The sequence below is a fragment of the Panthera pardus genome, unplaced genomic scaffold, assembly GCF_024362965.1.
Source record: "Panthera pardus isolate Hobbes unplaced genomic scaffold, ASM2436296v1 HiC_scaffold_16, whole genome shotgun sequence".
NCBI lineage: Eukaryota > Metazoa > Chordata > Mammalia > Carnivora > Felidae > Panthera > Panthera pardus.
Window position 1 is genome coordinate 58795258 of NW_026526721.1, and position 21710 is coordinate 58816967.

The window sequence follows — 21710 nt, forward strand, 5'->3', positions numbered from 1 at the left end:
CCACCACCCCCACCCCACTTCTGAGGAACTGTGGCTTTGACCTGCTCAGATTCTCTGGAGGAGTGTCTCACTGAGCAATGGCCAGTATGGCCCATCCCCAGGAACGTTCATGAGACTGTGCTGCTGCTTGTGTCCAGAGACTGCGGCTGGGTGCCAGCCTACCCCAGAAAAAGTTCACACAATCTTGTAAAAGTAGTGTTTCAGGGTTTATGGAAAATCACAACACACACCCAGCACCAGGCTTCACCCTTAACATCCTTGTTCCAACACCAGAGAATGTGGTTGTTCTCTGGGGTCCATTGGAACCTTTGCCCGTGGGGTGGCCACACAGCCTCTACTAAATGTCCTCCCCGCAGTGGAACCACCATTCCCTGTGTGGCCATGGACCCCTTGGACCTCACTCTCTGCTCCTGGGAATTCTTCCTTCCCACCAGAATACTGCCAGGTATCAAGCTGCAGAGCCTCAGACTCTGTGCTCCCCCTGTTTATGAGTCTTGATGGAATTTAAAACCTCTTTTTTCTCCTTTCTCCCTTTTTTGGTTCAGTCCCTGTGGCTGCTTCTACTTTCTCTCCAGCTGATTATTGGGGCGGGCGTGTTTTTCCCATACTCTCCCCCTGTCTCCGTCCTGTCTCCTCAAGCAAAAACAGCTCCCTGCCCTCTGTGGCTTCTCTCTCCCCCACTTCACCTCTCTGCACTGTGTATCTGCCGAGTTCTGTGGTTCAGGTTGTGCAGGTTGTTGTATTAACCCTCAGAGCAGTTTTCTAGGTGTGCAAGATGGTTTAGTGTTGCTCTGGCTGCATTTCAGCAACGAGAGACGCAAAAAAACTTCCATGCTGTTCCGCCATCTTGGCCCTTGCTCCCTGAGTTATACATTTTATGATGATAATATTTTGGTGAGTTACTTGGTTCAAGGTGGCAAGTCCAGCAGATGCATTGCTGGAGGATATGAACTATATATAGTTCTGTAAGGAGCATGTAATGATTAGTGACATTTGTACCCAAGAGGAAGGGCAAGTTGTGGTGGCCACTGTCAGAGATGCAAGGTGGGAGGCTGTGATGACAAACTAGAGGTGGGAAGCAGGAGAAGGCACCAGGGAGTGGCTGCCTCTCCCCCCACCAATGGGGGGGGAGGGGGTGCAGGGGTGGTGGGAATGGACCCGTATAAGGCAGTTGTTTCCTGGGGAAAGAAACAACATCCATGAACTTTTTAGAATGACACAGATGGTAGTAACCTCTCCCAGATTTTCCTTAGACATGGGAGTGTAAGGATGAACATTTTGCCAGAGAACAGATTGTATATTAGGATTATGAACTAAACAAATGGGGAGGGGTAGGTTTTTGTGTCAGAAACTTGTGGGCTATTTATGGCCATCAGTCCAAAGATTCCAGGAGGTATGAAAACAGGCAGCTAAAGACCGTACAGTGATTGAGTCTCTGAGAGTACTCTTGGGAGGGCCTTTTGATTTTAATTCAGATGTATGGTAGAACCTTTTGTTGGGGCTGGATGTCACTTAACATGACCTCATTTATAGGTAGCAGCTTCAGGGAGATTAAGTGAAATTAGTAAATGAGGAATATCTTGCCTCCAGAACCCAAAAGGTATTAAAAGACGTTGGATTTATATGTCCTTACTGATTATGTTAAACAAAACTCCTTGGATGAGAATGTTATTAATGTAATGTCGTACTTGTGTTCATAAAGAAAGGTGGATACAGTTAAAATCCTATCTGAATAAGTACCTAGTAGTGCAATTGCTGGGTTGTAGAATAGCTCTATTTTTAATTTTTTGAGGAACCTCCACCCTGTTTTCCAGACTGGCTGTACTAAGTCAGTCAGAGAAAGACAAATATCATATGATTTCACTCATATGTGGACTTAAGAAACAAAATAAATGAACATAGGGGAAGAGAAGGAAAAAGGAGAGGGAGGTAAGCTGTAAGAGACTCTTAAATACAGAAAAAAAAAAAAACAAACTGAGGGTAATCGGAGGGGTGGGAGATGGCGGCTAAATGGATGATGGGCATTAAGGGCACTTGTTGAGATGAGCATTGGGTGTTATATGTAAGTGATGAATCACTCAGCTCTACTCCTGAAACTGATACTACACCATATGTTAACTAACTTGAATTTAAGTAAATAAATTATTTAAAGAGTCCTGCCTGCAAAATCTGTGTGTAATGGCAGAGCTGCTGAGGTACTCCATGGGCAGTCCAGTAAAGGTATATTGTGTTCCTTTGGAGCTGACGACAAACTGAGAAGCTGTTGAAATAAACACTGAATAAAACATATTAGATGATGTTACTATTTTTAATAATGTTCGATATTGAGCTGTAAGGGGGGAAGCAATGTCATTAAGATTGGAATAATCTAGCATGAGGCACCATTCATTCTTTGTGGATTTAAGACCAGGCCAAACTGAGCTGTCAATCGGGGAGTCAGTGGGAATAATGACCTTTTTATTGATTAGGTCCTATAGAATGTTTCAATCATTAAGGGACCTGTTTTAACTTACACTGAGCCATATTAACTATTTTACCTGAAGCTCAGGGTTCTGATTTTATCAATTTTATGAAATAATGTGTATATTTATGTATTTATTTATTTAATTTTAGTTGATTACTTATTGTGTCAGACAGAGTGTGTATGCCTACTATTTTAGTCTTTTCAGGCTACTACAACAAAACACTGCAGACGAGGTGACTTATAAACAGTAGAAATTTATTTCTCACAGTTCTTGGGGCTGGGAGGTTAAAGCACAAGGCACCAGCAAATCTGGTATCTGCTGAGAAGCTGATTTCTAGTTCATAGACCAATTTTTCACTGTGTCCTCACATGGTAGAAAGGATGAGCTAGCTCTCTGTGGTCTCTCTGGGCACTCATCCCACTCATGAAGGCTATGTTCTTATGACTTAATTAGCTCCCAAAGTCCCTGCCTCCAAATGCCATCACATCAGAAAAATAGGTTTCAATACAAAAATCGGGGTGAGGGAGACACAAATATGCAGTCTATAGCAGACTGAAAACACATCTTATGGCTGCACCCTGGAAAGTGTGGCCCGTGTTTCCTATTGGTCCCATTGCCCTTAGGTGACAGTATCCAGGAAGTGGAGTCTAGCCATTTAGGACTGTTGTTTGCTTTTTCTTAATCTTCCAACACCAAGAAAATCTGGCTAAGGAGACACATGGAAACCATCAGCAGACACAGCAGCAAGCTGCAAGTTAAAGCACAAGCTTACCAACAGGCAACACTTCCTTCCCAAGCTGTTCTCCTGGTGGTTTGGAATAAATTAGTAAGGCAAAAGCAGACCCCCAAGAAGCTATGCAAGAGTAAGCAGTTGTGTCCATGCAATCTTGCCCACAGTGCCAATGTTTTATAAGATCAAAGATTTTTTTTGATGATGGGACACAACACAATGACACTCAGATAGATGAAAGGCAAACTGTCTATGATAATTCCAAATGAAAGACACCTGCCATGCTTGGCCATGCAGGGATGAACCAGGTTCAGGGTGACAGTGAGAACTGTAGGGAGAAGCTTACGTAGAGCAGAGTTTACTAGGTTTCCTGATTTCCCATGCATTGGCTAATTTGAATGATTTCATGGGATCCAGGGCACAAGTGCTATCTCTAGTTATCTGGTGTTGGGTCCTGGGGCAATCAGGGTAGGTACATGTTGACCCAGAGTAGGAGCCACCGTAAGGAAGTGGTTGAGACGTGGACTTAAGTATTCAACAAGGAGAACTAACTGCCTCTAGCCAGGGCCTCAAAAATGAACAAAAACAGCACTGGGGAAACTATCTCAAATAGCGCTCAGAAAAAACCCACCCTGCTGACACCGTGATCTTGGAATTCTAGCCTTCAGAGCGGTGACACGATCATTTCTGATGTTTTAGCCACTTAGTTTGTGGTAACTGATTGAGGCAGCCCTAGAAAACTAATACTCTTCCCAACTAATAGTGCCATTTTTCATTCCTACCATTGCAGATGGCCAGTTGCACATGTCCTCAGCACATCTCCCAAGACAGCTTGTCACATCTTACTTCTCAACTGAGATTGGCCACATTTCAAGTAGTCACCAGCCCTTGTGGCTGACAAATAAGATATTGAATGTGATATTCTAGAGCATGATTTGTTTTTATGGTCCTTATGATGCTCAAAACTTTTCTGGATAACATTATTTCTTAAAAGAACAAGTATATTTAATCCTTTCACAGAATGTGAGAATATTGTCAAAAATTATTCTGAACTATTCTTCAACATACAATTTTAAATGGTCGAGATACAGTTTATAATACAGCCATCAAAATGGACATAAACTTTGAATTCTTCTGGAATTGTTTACTCAAATTTTGCAGTAGAATTTAAATGCATGATTTGGGTCACAACATAGGAACAAGAAGAAGAAGAAGAGGAAGAAGAAGAGGAAAAAGAAAGGGAAGAAGGGGAAGAGGAAAAGAAGGGGGAGGGGAGGAGGAGGAAGAGGAGAAGAAGGAGAAGGGGAAGAAGGGGAAGAGGAAGGAGAACAAGAACAAGAACAAGAACAAAAACAAAAACAAAAAAGGAATAAAGAAAATTCCATTCTCTGTAAGTTTCCTTAAAGTTTCTTGTTTTTTTTTTTTTTCTCTTCCATGTTACAGGTAACTAAAGTGCATTTTTCAATCACAGAAAAAGCACTTAACAAAATTCAACAACCAGTTGTATAAGTCCACTCTGGATGCTGTGGTGAAATACCACAAACTTAGTGACTTCAGAGAAATTTATTATCTCACAGCTCTGGAAGATAGATGTCTAAGATCAAGGTACCAGCAAGGTTCTGGTAAGTTTTCTCTTTCTAAGAGACAGCTGCTTTCTTGTATTGTTTTCAGATGGCTTTCTTCTGCCTAGGTTCTTGCATGAGAGACACCTCTGGTGCCTCTTCTTTCTTGACGACTAATAGTTACATTAGATTAGGGCCCCACCCGGATGACCTCATTAAAGGCCCTACATCCTAACACACTCACATTGGGCATTAGGGTTTCAACATATCTATTACCATAACACAAATTGATGATAAAACCTCTCATAAAAAAAAAGGAATAAAGGAAACTTCCCCATTTTGATGAAGAGCATCTATAAAAACCTACAGCTCACATATTAATTAATTGTGGAAAATTGAATGTTTTCCACCTAAAAGAGAGAATGAGGCAAGGATGCCTGCTCTTACAACTCTTATTCAATATAATTTTGAAAGTTCTAGCCAGTGTAATAAAGCAGTAAAACTAAATACAGGGCATACAGATGAGGAAAGAGAAAGAAATCTGTTCCTATTTGAAGATGATGTGATGGAACTGTTTTGTATGGTTTTTTTTTGATTTTTTTAACGTTTATTTATTTTTGAGACACGGAGAGACAGAGCATGAACAGGGGAGGGTCAGAGAGAGGGAGACACAGAATCTGAAACAGGCTCCAGGCTCTGAGCTGTCAGCACAGAGCCCGACGCGGGGCTAGAACTCACGGACCACGAGATCATGACCTGAGCCGAAGTCGGCGGCTTAACCGACTGAGCCACCCAGGCGCCCCTAGAACTGTTTTGTATCTTGATCAATGTCAATATCCTAGTTGTTTTTGTACTATAGTTTGCAAAATGCTACTACTGGAGGAAACTGGGTTAAAGGCACATAGGATTCCTCTAGATTATTTCTTACAACTGCTTGTGAATCTGCAATCATCTCAAAATAAAAATTGAATTCAAAAAATAAAAATTAAAAGAATATTCCATTCTCTCTTTCATAATTATGCTTAAATAATTTCCCCTTGGGTGTTACAAGTAACTAAAATACACTTTTTTTATTATGGCAATTATGCATAACTCAAATTTTACCATTTTATCCATTTGAAAGTGTACAATTCAGTGCTACTTAGTAATTCCCAATTTAAAGAAATCATCACCACTACAAAGTTCCAGAGGGTTTTCATCATCCTAAAAAGAAACTCTGCTGTCATAAATATTCACCCCACACACCCTGGCAATCATTAATCTGCTTTCTATCTCAATGGATTTGCTTATTCTAGATATTTCAGGTAAATGGCATCATACGATATTTGGTATTTTATGTCTGGCTTCTTTCATGTAGCATAGTATTTTAAAGGTTTATCCATGCTGTGGCATGTATCAGTACTTCTTTTCTTTCCATAACTTAATAACATTCCCTTGTATGGATATACCACCTTTGTGTATACATCCAACAACTGATGAGATTTGGATCGATTCCTACTTTGACTATTGTGAACGGTGCTCCTATGAACATTAGCATACAAGTTTTTGTTTGAACACCTGTTTTCAACTCTCTTGGCTATGTACCTACAAGTGGAATTGCTAAACCATGTGTAATTCTATGTTTCAGTTATTACACACTCACCAAATTGTTGTTCATCATAGTAACACCATGGAACTTTTCTACTAACAATACATGAGAATTCCAATTCCTCCAATCCTGGCCTACACTTGTTATTTTCAGAATGATTAGCCATCCTATTTGGTGTGAAGTGATCTCACTGTAGTTTTCATTTGCCTTTCCCTAGTAATGAATAACACTGACGATGTTATCATGTGTTATTAGCCAACTATCACTGACTATTTGTAAATGTTCCTTGGAAAAAAGCCTATTAAAGGTCTTCACCCAGTGTTTAATTAGGTTGTTTGATTTGAGCAGTAAAAAATTTTTTATATATTCTGGAATACTTAAATCTTATCAGATTTATTATTTGCAATTATTTTTTCACATTCTATGGGCTGTTTTTCATTCTTGATATGTATTCTGATACACAAAACTTTGTAGACAAGAACTGTTAATTTCGATAAACTGTAATTTCTCTATGTTTTCTTCGGATCCTTGGACTTTTGATGCCATATCTAAAAATCATTGCCAAATCTAAAGATAGAGTTAATACCTTACACTTCTTAGATTTTGATCATTTTAGCAATCATATTTAAGACTTTGATACAATTGGGGTTAGTTTTTTAATATGGTGTCAGATAAAGATCAAATTTCATTCTTTGCAGGTGATGGTCCAAAGCATAAACTTTGGAGTGAAATCTCAAAAGAATAGAAATGTAGTGTATAATTTCTAGTACAATAAAAATGGAACTTTTAAAGCTCTGTAACATCTAAAAATATGGGGGGGGTGGAATATAAGCACAGAAAAATCAGGATAAATATAAATACAGTATTATAAACATACAAATAAATAAAGAAGAAATAAATAAGAAGAAATAAATAAATAATTATAAATATAAATAAAGACCACATAAGAGGAAAATGACGATGGTATTAAAAAAGGAAAGTCAAGAATTAGAGATGGTTTCATGAGGAAGGAAGGACCAATTCAGTTTCTCTAAAGATTATAGTCTAAATGAGGCAAACATTCTGTGTTTTGTAAGATACAGTTCTTAAAATGAAAATATGGTTTAGGGTATGTATAAAGAGTACATGGTCGATAATTAACAAAATAAGTACACCTGAATATTAGCATTATAAAATTAGAATTTTTACTTTCTAATTAAAATACTAATATGAGGCAAATTAAAAATTATATAGCTATATTTTGACTTTACGGCTTAAATTTTTGCAAATATTCTTTTTAATGTTACCTTACCTCCTCAACAACTAAAGTTGCTTCTTTTTTTTTAACTAGCATTTTCTGCAAAATATAAAAATAAGCTGGAGTGAATGAAGGAAACATCAGTATTTAGTTAAAAATGGGAAAACAAAATAGTATACTATTGACAAGTGTGGTTCATTTTTTATAGAATCCATAGTAAATCAGAACTGAACTACCAGAAATAAGAATGATGCTTGTGGTTAATACACATAGACAAGATAATTCCAGATTTTGGAAAAGGAAGTGGAATTATGAAACAGAAGCCTAATATATGTTACACATGTAACACAAAATAAATTATTGTACTTCTTTCCGGGTATAGAAATTTAGCATACACAATCTCTCCCAAGATCCTGTCCTAAGTGGCATAATTCACTGTGCTTGCATGCCTAAGTAATCAAGCAAGTCCCTCTTGTCATTTGGAGTAGTCTAAATCTAACACATTTAGGATGTGCTTCTTGATTATGGGAAGTTGATGTTAGCATATTAATTTCATCTTTCAGTTCCCCTTTTCTGACTCCTTCTGGCCCAATAAAGTTGAGGGAGAAAAAAACAGCCAACACCTGCAAATTTTCAAAAGGCAAATGGATCCCACAATGACCAAGATAATAAAAACAAAGAAGGTGATATACACAATATTTAAGTTTAGTGGTGACTGGTCTGTAAATATAGACACAAAAAACATATGGTTTAACTATAGTCCATCTGGACAGTGGAATATTATTTAGCACTAATAAGAAATGAGCTGCCAAGCCATGAAAAGACACAGAAGAAATTAAATGGATATTACTAAGTGAAAGAAGCCAGTCTAAAAATGCTACATTATTTTTTCTTAGTGTTTATTTTTGTGAGAGAGATTGAAGAGAGACAGAACTTGAGCAGGGGAGAGGCAGAGAGAGACAGAGATATAGTATCTGAAGGAGGCTCCAGGCTCCGAGTTGTCAGTACAGAGCCCGACATGGGGCTCAAACTCATGAGTCGTGAGATCATGACCTGAGCCAAATTCAGACACTTAACTAACTGAGCCACCCAGGCGCTCCAAGAATGCCAAGTTCTATCTGATTCCAAGTACATGACATTCTACAAAAGGTAAAACTATGGGGACAGTGAAAAGATCAGGGGTTGTTAGAGGTTAGGGTGGAGGGAGGGAGCAGTAGGTGAAGCCTGGAGGACTTTCAGGACAATGAAACTACTCTGTGTGAAACTACAATGGGGGATCCCTGCCATCTGCACAGTTACCAAAACTCACAGAATGTACACCTAGAGTGACCCTTAATTAAACTATGTGCTTCGAGTGATAATGTTGTATTACCATTGGCTCATTGACTATCCCAGGTGTACCTGGGTGGCATAAGTGATGGAGGCAGGGGAGGAGGGGGTGCCTGTAGTAGGGCAGAGGTTGTTGGGAACTCTGGAATTTCTACTCATTTTTCTGTAAACCTAAACTGCTCTAAAAACTAAAGTTTATTGAAAATAAGTATAGATATATACATAAAAGTATAAAATCATGTATCTCTGTGTGTGTGTGTGTGTATACATATATATGTGTGTGTGTGTGTGTGTGTGTGTGTGTGGTTTAAGGATATCTCATAGCTCATGAAATTCACTTCTGTGACTTTATTTTAAACATTTCTTGGGGCACCTGGGTGGCTCAGTCGGTTAAGCGTCTGACTTCAGCTCAGGTCATGATCTCACAGTTAGTGAGTTCGAGCCCCGCATCGGGCTCTGTGGTGACAGCTCAGAGCCTGGGAGCTGCTTTGGATTCTGTCTCTCTCTCTCTCTCTTCCCCTTCCCTGCTTGCACTCTGTCTTTCTCTGTCTCTCAAAAATAAATATGAAAAAATTAAAAAATATATATATATATTTTATCCTTCTCCTAAAACCATAAGAATTAATTTAAAAGTACACTACTCAAGCCAGCTTACTGCTTGTATAGAAGTGTACACTTAAATTATTAAATCATGTTTATTATAATTATTAAAAAGTAAACATCATTTAAAATATGGCTTCTTAAACCAAATTCTGCATTATTCTTCTTGACATAACTCATAATGGTGGAGAAGGACATAAAAGAGAGGCTGGGGAGATTATCCTTGAGTGAAATTCTCCATACACTCCTTTTTCATTCTTCCATAGCTTCTCTGATATAATGAAAACTTCATACAAAAGCTGAAATTACTAACAGAATTCTGCTCTATGGACAGATTCCTGTTGCCAGTCAGATGATACACAAAGCAGGACACCTTAAATACCCGGTGGTCCTCCCAGCGGCACAAACTCTGGACGGTCACTGTGTCATTGCCCAGTGGCTCTTCCACAGTGTGACAATCTCCCCCTGGGGTCCAGGAGATCTGCGCCGCTGGCTTCCCTGCAGCTGCCCTACACACGATAGTTCCATTCTCAAGTTGAAACAGGGTCACGTCGGGGGGCACTGCAGAGATGCAGGGGAAAATGCTTCAGTCTTAACACACGGATATGGAATAGAGAGAGACATCTGTTTCAGTCCAAATCTGGTTATCTGACATCCCACAATATACGATGCTCCTTACCTAATACTGTCAGGTGATATCCATGATAGAAATGCCCATGAGTTGTGACCACTTCACACCTGTAATATCCATCATGAGTGATGGCCACTCGATCGATCTGAAGGGCGGGATTCCGATCAGGTCTGGAGTCCCAGGATATTGTCTCGTCACTACAGTTTATGGCCCTGGTCTCATTTGTATCTTTCCTGTAGGCTCTGGTGCAGGAAGGCTTGTCTCTGAGGATTATTTCCCATGTGGTTACCAGCACAGTTGTCAAGCTGATGAGAGGGCAAGAGAGGATACCTTTGTATCCACAGGTACAGACAGGGAAGGGTGAGCTGAACACCTGCACAAAGAGAATAATGAAAGTACTTCATGTGTTTATTTTTCATAACATACTACGTAAAATTTTACTATAACAGGACTTTACTGGTGATCTTATTCCAGAAATATAAGGCTTACATAAAAAATTAAACTTGCACAAAATGCATATAACATGTTAAAACTAATCCAAAGATGAACCCATTTTTCTCCTTTATACTTTGGTCTTAGATAAACTATACCTATTATCATTGTGAGAAATATTTAAGCATTTATGCATTGATTCGCAGGTTTTGATATGTAAGAAACAAGAAAACACAATATAAATAAATGGACAAAATCATCTAAATCTAATGTTTTGGTCAGAGAGACTATTAGATTTATCTAATAACTCATGCTTCTTAGTATAGAAAGTAGAAAGAAAAATTGGTGAGTTGATTTTCTCCTCCTAAGTATTACGGAGAAAGAATAAGTCAGAATATCAGAACTAATAAGAAAGAATATCAGAACTAAATGCCTATCCTTACGGGTGGCACTTCAGACAAAAATAAATATAAAAAGCATAAAATGGCATTCATGTTGACCAGACTGAACATTTTTTTAATGCTTATTTATTTTCAGAGAGATAATGAGTGGGGGAGGAGCAGAGAGAGAGGGAGACAGAGAATTCCAAGCAGGCTCCCTGCTGACAGCTCAGAGCCCAACACAGGGCTCCATCCCACAAACCATGAATGAGATCATGACCTGAGCCAAAACCAAGAGTCGGATGCTTAAATGGCTGAGCCACCCGGGCACCCCACCACTACCCAGGGTGGGTATTTTTAAAGCTTTTTTTTTTTTTGGAGAATCACAATCAGTAAAATCAACAGATCTTTCTTCCTTCCTTCCTATTGAGTCACACGTACACTGCCAAACAGTTCAACTGTGAACTCTGCTCACAGATTGCGTCTCTATATTCGAATTACAAGAATTACATACATTCACTCCCTTTGTCCAACTTTAAAGTCAAAATTAAGCCCTGCGACATACAACATAATGGGTGTCTGACCGGGAGGGGTTTGCTGAGACAGGATTAAGGAAGTCAGGGTCCATGCACCTGTAACCCAGCTGACTGGCAAGGAGCTCATCACTTTACATTGAGCAGAACTAGCGTGATGGGGCAAAATTGTTTTGTGCATGGAGCTTGTGGGTGCTAAACTCTCATTTGAGATCCCTCCTCTCCTTTTTTGGTGTATCCTGCCTCTTCTGTGATGATGGACTCATGCCCTCGCATTTCACAGACCAATCAAGATCCCATAACTACAGGAAGCAAGGAGGATACTTCCTTACTTACTCCTTTTTGAGAGAGAGGCTGAGGGAGAGGGAGTGAGGGAAACTTACATAGGCTCCGAGACCAGCATGGAACTCGGATGGGGCTTGATCTCACGACCATAAGATCATGACCTGAGCCTAAATCAAGAGTCAGACGCTTAACTGACTGAGCCATCCATGTGCCCCATTGGGGGGTGGCAGGCAGATTTTACAGCAGATCTGAGAGGGGAGTGAAATCCATGAAGCATGTGCACAGTGAAAATGAGCCTTGGCCAAGGTTGGAGGCAAGCAAGAAGTTAGCTGATTAGGAACAGCTAGAGGGGGGATGTGGGTGAACATCCCTGTGCCTCAAAACAAGATGCTGAAGATGAAACCACAAAGGGAAGAGGCTGGTGAATGTTCTTTTGTGTTCTCAGGGGTTTGCACTTCTGCTTCTGAACAGTCTAAGGTTTTAATATTTTGCCTGCTATTGAGCCTTAAGGCCTGATTCTATTCTTTTAAAAGAAATTACTAGCTAATCAAATTATCAGATGCATTTTAATAGGGGTGCCATCTCCAGAGAAGTGGCTCCCAGGGTGAGGATCCCAAGCACCATGGACAATCCCTGTTCTTTCACCTTCCTCTGCTCTAGGACCCTCCAGCAATCCCCCTTCACCTGTGATGGGACTTCTGTGATTCCTGTTACTCACCCTTTCTTAATCCTTCTCTTTCTCTATTCACACCTGTTGCGATAATTTACCAGTGACCAGTCACTCCCCCAAACTCAGTGGGGTTGGCACCTGTCTAACAAATATAATCTCCTCACAGCCCTGTGATCAACTACCGTGATTTCACTTCCTGGTCACAGAGGGATAGCAGGTGGATTCTTCTATTGGCTCCAGAACCAGCAGTCACCTTCCAGCTTCTCTGCATCCTGTGTCTATGACTCTCCTCCAGGCTCCTCCAGCCCTTCTGCACACAGACCAATCCCTATGAGATTTGGGGCTTTTCCTTTCTGTCCTCACTGCCAGATATTAGATTACGACCCCATCACCACACACCTGGATTCCTGCAGAAGTCTCCTGATGTCTGTGTCCGTCTCAAATCTCTCCCCTCTTCGGTTCACACCTGACCTTGCAGCAGGTCCAGGATTCTGGGACACGGGTGTGATCCCCTCCATCTAACACCCCTCAGAGACCTCTCCCCGCCCGAAGACAGCACTTACATGTCTTGTGTTGCCTTTGAAAGCCCTCTTTTGCAGATGGACTCACTTTGCCATCTTATCACCCCTCAGTCGCCCCCACACTTCGCAAAGAAAACACCAAGCACTGCTGCATATCTGGGTCTTTCCTCACATCGTTCCTGCAGACTGGGGGGGCCTACAGACCACTCTGTCCACAAAAACTCTCCTCTTCCCCTAAGAGCCATTTCACACGCTGCCCCTGCCGTGAAGCCTTCTCAGAGCCTTGCTGCTTCGCCTTCTCCTCTACACTCCCAGCACACTTGATGTGAGTGCTCATCTCCTCCGTCAAATGCCATCTGTGCTGATATCTTGGCTCCCCTGCGAAATGAACCCCTTAGGGTGCTGTGGGGCTCTAGCTACTCTTGTTTGTCCCCGTGTTCCCCACATGGCCTAGCACAGTGCCTGACAGGGAGAGCTCCATAATCCTCGGACGGAATGTGCACTGCCCGGGGGGGAGGAGGCCTGGGGTCATTCAGGGTCCCTCACACCTCAGCACTCAGATCATCATACTCTTCAACTGGGCTCAGGCCGGCCCCCTGACCAGCCCATCAACCCTGTTTCTAAGGAAGTTCAACACTTTTTCCCTTTAGTACTGGCCTGTAGGAAAAAATTAAAAACATATTACCTTCCATAGGAAGTATGAAACGTCTCTGCTTTCCATCCATGAATGTACTATTCGTTGAAGGTAGAAGATATTCAGGGAAAAGTAAATGAAATGAACTTCAGGGACTGAAATTGAGTGTCAGCCACTGTTTATTCATACATCTTACATACAACATGATAGAAAATCAGTTGTCACTAAATTCCACAAAAAGCTTTACAAAACAGAAATTAGAAGTTATTTCATCATTATGTGGAAAAAACAGGTTAACATTTAAAATTACATTGTAGGCTTTTAATCAATAATTTCCCATTTTTGAGACACCTTGTTCTGTACTTGACAGTAATTTTCTCCAGGGCAACCCTGCCTCCACTCCTCTCCTAGCCACAGTGGATTGTTCCATCATGGGTACCTCACATGATGGGGACTGAGTATAGTGTTTTCTCCAGATCCACCTCCTGATTAAAGTTGTTTGATCCACTGGTGGGCACCTCACCCAGCTGCGCAAATGAGAGTACTTTCACGAGAATTTTGGAACCAGATTGAGACTAGTCCATTCTTCTTTTCCTCCCCTTTTCTTACAGTGATTGCTAAATTTATGTGTCCATTTTATGTGTTCTCGATGTTTCTGTGAAAGTATTTTTTAAAATTTTTTTAATTTTTATTTATATTTGAGAGAGGGAGAGAGACAGAATGTGAGTGGAGGAGGGGCAGAGATTGAGGGAGACACAGAATCTGAATCAGGTTCCAGGCTCTGAGCTGTCAGCACAGAGACCAATGTGGGGCTGGAACTCACAAAGCCGTGAGATCATGACCTTAGCCGAAGGCAGACCCTTAAATGACTGAGCCACCTAGGCGCCCCAAAAGTATTTTTTTTATAGATAAGGTTAACATTAATATGAGTAGACTTTCAGTAAAGCAAATTACCTTCCATAATGTCGGGAGGCCATGTTCAAACAGTTGAAGGCCTTATTTTAATAAAAGACTGACCTCTAGGAAAGGGAAATTCTATAGCAGACTGCCTTTAGACTCACTACTCCTCTTCCCTGGGTCTCCAGCTGCTGGCCCAGCCTGCTGATTATGGACTTGCCAAGCCTCTACACTCTTGTGAGCCAGTTCTTTAAGATAAATCTCTCTCTTTTCCCTCCCTCTCTCCCTCCTTCCTTCTGTCTCTCCCTTCACTCTCTGTTATTCTGTTTCCTTGAGGACTGATGACTATCCTGGAAAGAAGGAAGCAGAAGCAGAGAGAGAGAGAGAGAGAGAGAGAGAGAGACTCCTCACCTAGCTAAAGTTTCTAATTCCATCCTTCCTGAGACCCACATGCATTCCTTCCCTTGGAATTCCTGACAATCAAAGACTTTTCTGATAACCAAAGTAGTCCTAATCTACTTCAAATCTGGGTTCTGAAAAGATCTGTAGTGAAGTAAAACACAACAATTTTTTTCTAAATTATGATTTATCCTGGGAATATTCTGTGTGTGCTTGAAAAGACTGTATTCTGCTATTGTTGGAAACAATGTTCTGTACATATCTGTTGGGCCATTTGGCCTACAGTGTTGTTCAAGTCCACTGTTTCCTTATTGGTCTTATGTTGGAATGATCTTTTCATTTTCCAATGAAAAGGTACAGTTAGAGTTCCCTGAAAATGCTGTATTGTTTTCTATTTCTTCTTCAGGTCTGTCAATATCTGCTCTATATATTTAGATGCTCTGATGTTGGATGAATAAATATTTACATGTGTTTGGCGCCTGGGTTGCTCAATTGGTTAAGCATCCAACTTCAGCTCAGGTCACTCTCTCATGGCTAATGAGTTCCATCCCTGAGTCAGACTCTGTGCTAACAGCTCAGAGCCTGGAGTCTACTTTGGATTCTGTGTCTCTCTCTCTCTCTACCCCTCTCCTGCTAATGCTGTCTCTCAAAAATAAATAAACATTTAAAAAATTTTTTTAAAATATTTTCAAATGTTAAATCCTCTTGATGAATTGGCTTTTTACCATTAGAGACTGAAATGTTCTGTCTTTAGTTACATTTTTTAACTTAAAGTCTATTTTCTCTAATATTAAATATAGCTATCCTTACCTTCTTTTGGTTTTTATTCCCTGGAACAGCTTTTTCCATCCATTCACTTTCAGCCTACATGTATCCTTGACTAAAGTCAGTCTCTTGTAGTAGCATATTGTTGAATCTTGTTTTTTTTTTTATCTATTTGCCCACTATATACCATGTGATTGGAGAATTCAGTCCATTTAATTTTTTTTTTAATGTTCATTTATTTTTGAAAGAGAGAGACAGTACAAGCAGGGGAGGGGCAGAGAGAGGGGGACAGGGGACCCAAACAAGCCCCCGGTATGGGTTTTGAACTCCCAAACCACGAGATCATGACATAAACTGAAGTCAGATGCTCAACCAACTAAGCCACCCAGGTGCCCCTAGTCCATTTACATTAAGACAACTGATAAGAAAGTAGGTACTTACTATTGCTATTGTGTTCATTGTTTTCTATTTTGAAGTTCCTTTATTCCTTTCTTCCTGTCTTACTGACTTCCTTTGTGATTTGATAATTTTTTGTAGCAGTAGGATTTGATTTCTTATTCTATGTCTTCTGTGTATCTACCAAATAGTTTTCTTTGTGGTAACTATGAGTCATACGCCCAACACCTTATAGGTATTTCAAGCTGATTACAATATAAATTCATTGCCTACAATACTCAATATTTTTACATCTCCTCCCTCATTTTATGTTACTGATGTCACAATTTACATATTTAACTTGTGTACTGACAGATTTTTATAGCTATAATTATTTTTAATATTTTTTTGGCATTGGTACTAGCGTTAAAAGTTAATTCACACACCATCATTATGGTATTACACTATTCTGAATTTAATTATATATTCGCCTTTACAATATGTTTAATGTCCATATGTCACCATGTTGCTAGTTAGCACCCTCTCTTTTCCTTTTATTTATTTATTTATTTATTTATTTATCTTACATGTATTTATTTTGAGAGAGAGCATGAGCACGTGTGGGGCAGAGTTAGAGGGAGAGAGAGAATCCCAACCTGGCTGCACACTGTCAGCACAGAGTCCAATCTGGGCTCGACCCCATGACCAAGAGATCATGACCTGAGACAAATGCAAGGGTCGTACACCTAACCGACTGAGCCACCCAAGTGCCATAGCGTCCTGTTATTTCAATTTGAAGAACTCCCTTTAGAATTTCTTGTAAGCAGGTTTAGTACTGATGAAGTTTGTCAGTTTCTGGTTTTTTCTAGGAAAGTCTTTACCTCACCTTTATTTCAGTTTTCCCAGTGAAGGATTTCTGTGGCTGGATTTTTCTTTCAGCACTTTGAAGGTATCATCCCACTCTCTGGGTCTGCAAGGTCTGTGCTGAGAAATCTGGGCATCCTTTATATACGACCACTCACTTTTCCTCTGCTGCTTTCAAAAGTTTCTCTTTTCTATTTGATTGTAATGTGTCTTAGTGCAGATTTCTTTACAGTCAGTCAAGTTCTGTGGTCTTCATGGATCTGGATGTTCATTCCCCACAGATTTAGGAGATTGCCTCTCATTAGTACTTTGCATAAGCTTTCTGCTCCTTTCTTTTATGCTTATCTGGGGCTCCAGTAATGCCTATATTGCTTGGTTTGTTGGTGTTTCATAACATCCCGAGACTTTCTTCCCTCACTTCCATTCTTTCTGTTGGTTTGCTTTTTATCTCTGACTGGATGATTTCAAATTATGTCTTTGTGTTCACTAATTATTTCTTCTGCTTGATGACTCTGCTGTTGGAACTCTTGATTGAATTTTTCAGTGTAGTCTTTGCATAAAATTTGCCGTTGTGTCCTTTACATGATTTCTACCTCTTTTTTTGAACACTCCCTTTGCTCATAGATTGTTTTCTAGATTCTATTTAGGGGTCAAACTGTGTTCTCCTGTAGCTCACTGAGCTTCCTTAAGTAAACTATTTTTGAATTCTTTGTCAGGCATGCAGAGCTCCATTGCTTTGAGATCAGCCACTGGGGCTTGATATTGTTCTTTTAGTGATGTCATGTTTCCTTGAATGTTTTGAAAGGTTTGCATTGCTCGTGTCTTCACACTTGAAGGAGCTGTCACCACCACCCACCCCTCCCACCCACCCCCCCACCCACCCCCGCCATCTTTACTGCCTGGTTTCTTCAGAAAAAGATATTCACCTGTCAGCCCAGCTGGAGATTCTGGGAGGTCTCTCAGACCTTTCCTAAGGAGGTACCTTCTCCATTCCCGAGGTTCCTTTTGAGGTGGAAGTCTTAGGATTCTGTGTCTTCTCTCCATCCCACAAAAGCAGACAGAATTCTGAAACCCTCCTTTTTATTTACACGAGGGAAATTCCCTGAAGTGCTCAGGGTTGTGGGCCTTCTCCCAAATCACCAGACTGCTGATATCCATGCACACTATCTAGGGAGGTTCCCATCATCTGTGGGAAAGTGTGGGGCTGGCCACAGAGAGGGTGATAGGATTCTGCAATACCAAGACAAGGTGACAGCACTTAATAGTCAGGGGCAAAGTACATAATCATAAACAGTAGCGAGGCCAGAATGACAATCAAGAGGCTCTGACCTGAAAGATCTGTGGCAAAAGCCAGATAAATCTTAACGTTCTTAAGGGTAAGAGAGAAGGGCAGCCAAAGACGGTATGGTTTGCCTTATATGGCCAGATCAAGGATAAATGGGTGTCTTACATCAGTTTTGCTTCCCGCAACAAAAATACCAAAGAATGGCGTAATAACAAACACTTTATCTCACAGTTCTAGAAGCTGGAAGTCTAAGATCAAAGTACTAACAGACATGATGTCCAATGAAAGCCCACTTCCTGGCTTGTAGACAGCTGTCTTCTCACTGTATTCTCACATGGAGTGGCAGAGGGAGAGAGAAAGAGAAAAAGCAGGCTCTCTTGGGTCTCTTCTTATAAAGGTACTAATCTGAGAGCTCTATCCTCATGACAAAGTTACTTCCCAAAGCCTCCTTCTCCAAATGACATCCCATTGGAGATTGGGCTTTGACACAGGAGTTTTGGAGGACACATTCAGTCCATAGCTTTGAGTAAAGACCCAGATTATTTGCCATAATGGAAAATCATTGTCCTTCACCAGGTTTTTATATTCAAACCAATTCTCATACTCAAAGCCACACAATTTTGGGCTCACATTCCAAGATTACAAAACATAGGAAAAAACAAGCCACCATAAATTCAGAAAATATTTTCTTTATTGGCTGCCCTCTGTTATTCCTAGAGAGAAGAATAAGATTCAGAACTTGAGATAGTAGAATCATGAAACACCAGGCATAAAATAAATGTGGTGAGGATGTTTAAAGAAATAAAAGGAGAATTAAAACACAAACAAGAAATATATGCTTCCCCCACACCCCACTCCTCCAAAAATAACTAGGCAGATTAGGAGAATACAAAAGAGTTCAATTTACTCATTGATTCACTGCTTATTAAAACTGGAAAACTATAGCAAAAAACAAACATACAGGATACGAGAAAGGGAGAATTTCAGAAAGTCCTAAAGGACAGTTTCCAATATAAGACAGTTTCGTTGTGTTAAAAATCTGTTCTTTAGCTTAGTCACTTTATGTATTACCTTAGCTAGATCTTCCAGATAACTCACTGCAGCATCTACATCTGCATTTGTTGCCTCACTGTGCACTTTTGTTATGGAGAGAGTTGCTTTTCTTAAACCTCTTGAACCACCCTCTGCCAGCTTTCAACTTTTCTTCTGCAGCTTCCTGAAATCCCTCAGCCTCCATAGAATCAAGGAGAGTTAGGGCCTTGCTCTGCATTAGGCTTTGGCTTCAGGAAATGCTGTAGCTCTTTGGTCTTCTTTCCAGATCACTGAAACTTTCTCCTTATCAGCAATAATTTCACTTCCTTATCATTAGTGTGTTCACGAGAGTAACACTTTTGTTTCCTTCAGGAATTATTCCTTCACACTCACAACTTGGCTAACTGCTGGCACAAGAGGCCTAGCTTTTGACCTGTCTCAGCTTTCAACATGCCTTCCTCGCTAAACTTACGAATCATTTCTAAGTTTTGATTTCAAGTGAGAAATATGCAACTCCTCCTTTCACTTGAACACTTAGAGGTCACTGGGAGGTTATTAATCGGCCTAATATCAATATTGTTGTGTCTCAGGGAAGAGGGAGGCCTGATGGGAGGAACACAGAGATGGGGGTAGAGCCAACACACACACACACACACACACACACACACACACACATGTATCACTTACATCCACCATCTCATATGGACATGGTTAGTGACACCACAAAACAATTACATAATAACATCAGAGATCACTGATCACAGATCACCACAACAAATATAATGTAATGACAAAGCTTCAAATATTTCAAGAATTACCAAAATGTGACACAGAGATGCAAAGTGAGCAAATGCTGTTGGAAAAATGGTGCTGATAGATGTACTCAATGCATGTTTGGCATACCTTCAACTTGTAAAAACCATGATACCTTCAAGGTACAATAAAGTAAAACAATGGTACAATGAAACAAGATATGGCTCTATACCTAGTAACAGCTTCAAAATACATGAGGCAAAATTGGCAAAATTAAATCAAAAACATTAACAGAAATGAAGAATGTCTTTGATGACCTTATTAATAGTCTGGATATGGCTGAGGAAGGAATCTCTAAGCTAGAGAATATATCAATAGAAACCTCTGAAACTGAAAAACAAAGAGAATAAACACTTAAAAAAAAACACAGGATATCCACGGAATGTGAGACAACTACCAAAACATATAAAATGTGTGTAATGGAAAAATCAGAAGAAAGAAGGAGAGAAAGGAATAGAGGAAATTTTTGAAACAAGGACTGAGAATTTCTCCAAGTTACTATCAGATACCAAACCAAAGTTCCAGGAAGTTTGGCAACACCAATAAGGAAAAATCTGAGGAAAATAACCTAGACTTGGCATATCATATTCAAACTATAGAAAATCAAAGATAAAAAATTCTGAGAAAAGTCAAAGAAATAAAACACCTTACAGAAAAATAAAGATGAGAATTATATCCAACTTCTCCTTAGAAACCATGCAAAGAATGAATGAAGTAAAATACTCAAAATGTTAATAGAAAAAAAAAAAACACACCACCCTAGAATTCTGTATCCTACAAAATTACCCTTCAAAAGTGAAAGAGAAATAAAAGACTTTCTCAAACAAAAGTTGTAGGAAGTTGTTTCCAGTGGACCTGGCATATAAGAAATGTTAGAGTCCTTCAAGGAGAAGGATATAGCATGTCAGAAATTCAGAACTACATAAATGAAGAAAGACAATTGGAGAATGAATAAGTGAATGTAAAATAAAATGATGTATTCTTTGAATATATATTTATATGTTTTATATAGTATGTAAATCTTTAATATATAAATATATAAAATAATTTATATATGTTTAATTGGATAGAGTATATTTATATAGAAGTGAAATGAGTAACAGTAATTACACAAGGAATGGCCAAAATCTACACCACTAATAATACCAAATGCTGGCAAGTATAGGAAGCAACATGGACTCACTGATTGCTGGTGGGAATGCAAAATGCTACAGCAACTTTGGAATACAGTTTGACAAGTTCTTAAAAAACTGAACATACTCTTACAAAACGATCCAGCAAAAGCACTCGTTGGTATTTACCCAGTTAGGTTGAAAATTACGTCTCCACAAAGTCCCCCACACAGATGTTAATAACAACTTTATTCTTAGTTGCCAACACTTGGAAGCAACCAAGATACTCTTCAGTAGGTAAATGACTTTAATAAATTAGGATTATGCAGATGACAGAATATTGTTCAGTGCTAAAAAGAATGACCTATAGAGCCATGAAAAGGCAAAGAGGAAACTGAAATACCTATTACTAAGTGAAAAAAAGCCTATGAAAAGGCTACATACCATATAATTCCAACTATAAAATATTCATTAAAAGGCAGAAACTGTGGAGGCTCTAAAAAGATGAGCAGTTGCCATGGTTTAGAGGGGAGGGAGGATAAATACACAGAACACAGAGGACTTTTAGGGC

General features: G+C 39.7%; 2 protein-coding genes across 5 annotated transcripts in view; both read right to left on the minus strand.

Moving 5' to 3' along the window:
• LOC109266391 (cell surface glycoprotein CD200 receptor 1-like) overlaps positions 1 to 21710 on the minus strand; it is a 147343-nt gene that overhangs the window by 32560 nt on the left and 93073 nt on the right. Inside the window, exon 1 of one of the 4 annotated variants that reach the window (XM_053903342.1) lies at positions 13649 to 13663. The exons of the other annotated variants lie outside the window; for them this stretch is intronic. Coding sequence (XP_053759317.1) covers positions 13649 to 13655 — 7 coding nt within the window. The 5' untranslated portion in view covers positions 13656 to 13663. Of the gene's footprint in view, positions 1 to 13648; positions 13664 to 21710 lie in introns of those variants that run through there. 4 annotated transcript variants of the gene reach the window in all.
• LOC109266205 (cell surface glycoprotein CD200 receptor 1-like) lies at positions 9606 to 13300 on the minus strand. The gene is made up of 3 exons (XM_019448074.2): positions 13214 to 13300; positions 10191 to 10515; positions 9606 to 10072 (listed from the first exon to the last, which is right to left on the minus strand). Exons 1-3 carry the CDS (start codon positions 13298 to 13300, stop codon positions 9729 to 9731), a joined length of 756 nt encoding a protein of 251 aa, XP_019303619.2. The 3' UTR covers positions 9606 to 9728.

Excerpts from the sequence above, each read along its gene's own strand:
- LOC109266205 (XM_019448074.2), bottom strand. The coding sequence starts at position 13,300 with ATGAGCACTCACATCAAGTGTGCTGGGAGTGTAGAGGAGAAGGCGAAG. Across the intron at positions 10,516-13,213 it reads CTTCACGGCAGGGGCAGCGT|GTGTTCAGCTCACCCTTCCC; the intron begins GTGAAATGGCTC and ends CTCTTTGTGCAG. Across the intron at positions 10,073-10,190 it reads ATATCACCTGACAGTATTAG|TGCCCCCCGACGTGACCCTG; the intron begins GTAAGGAGCATC and ends GCATCTCTGCAG.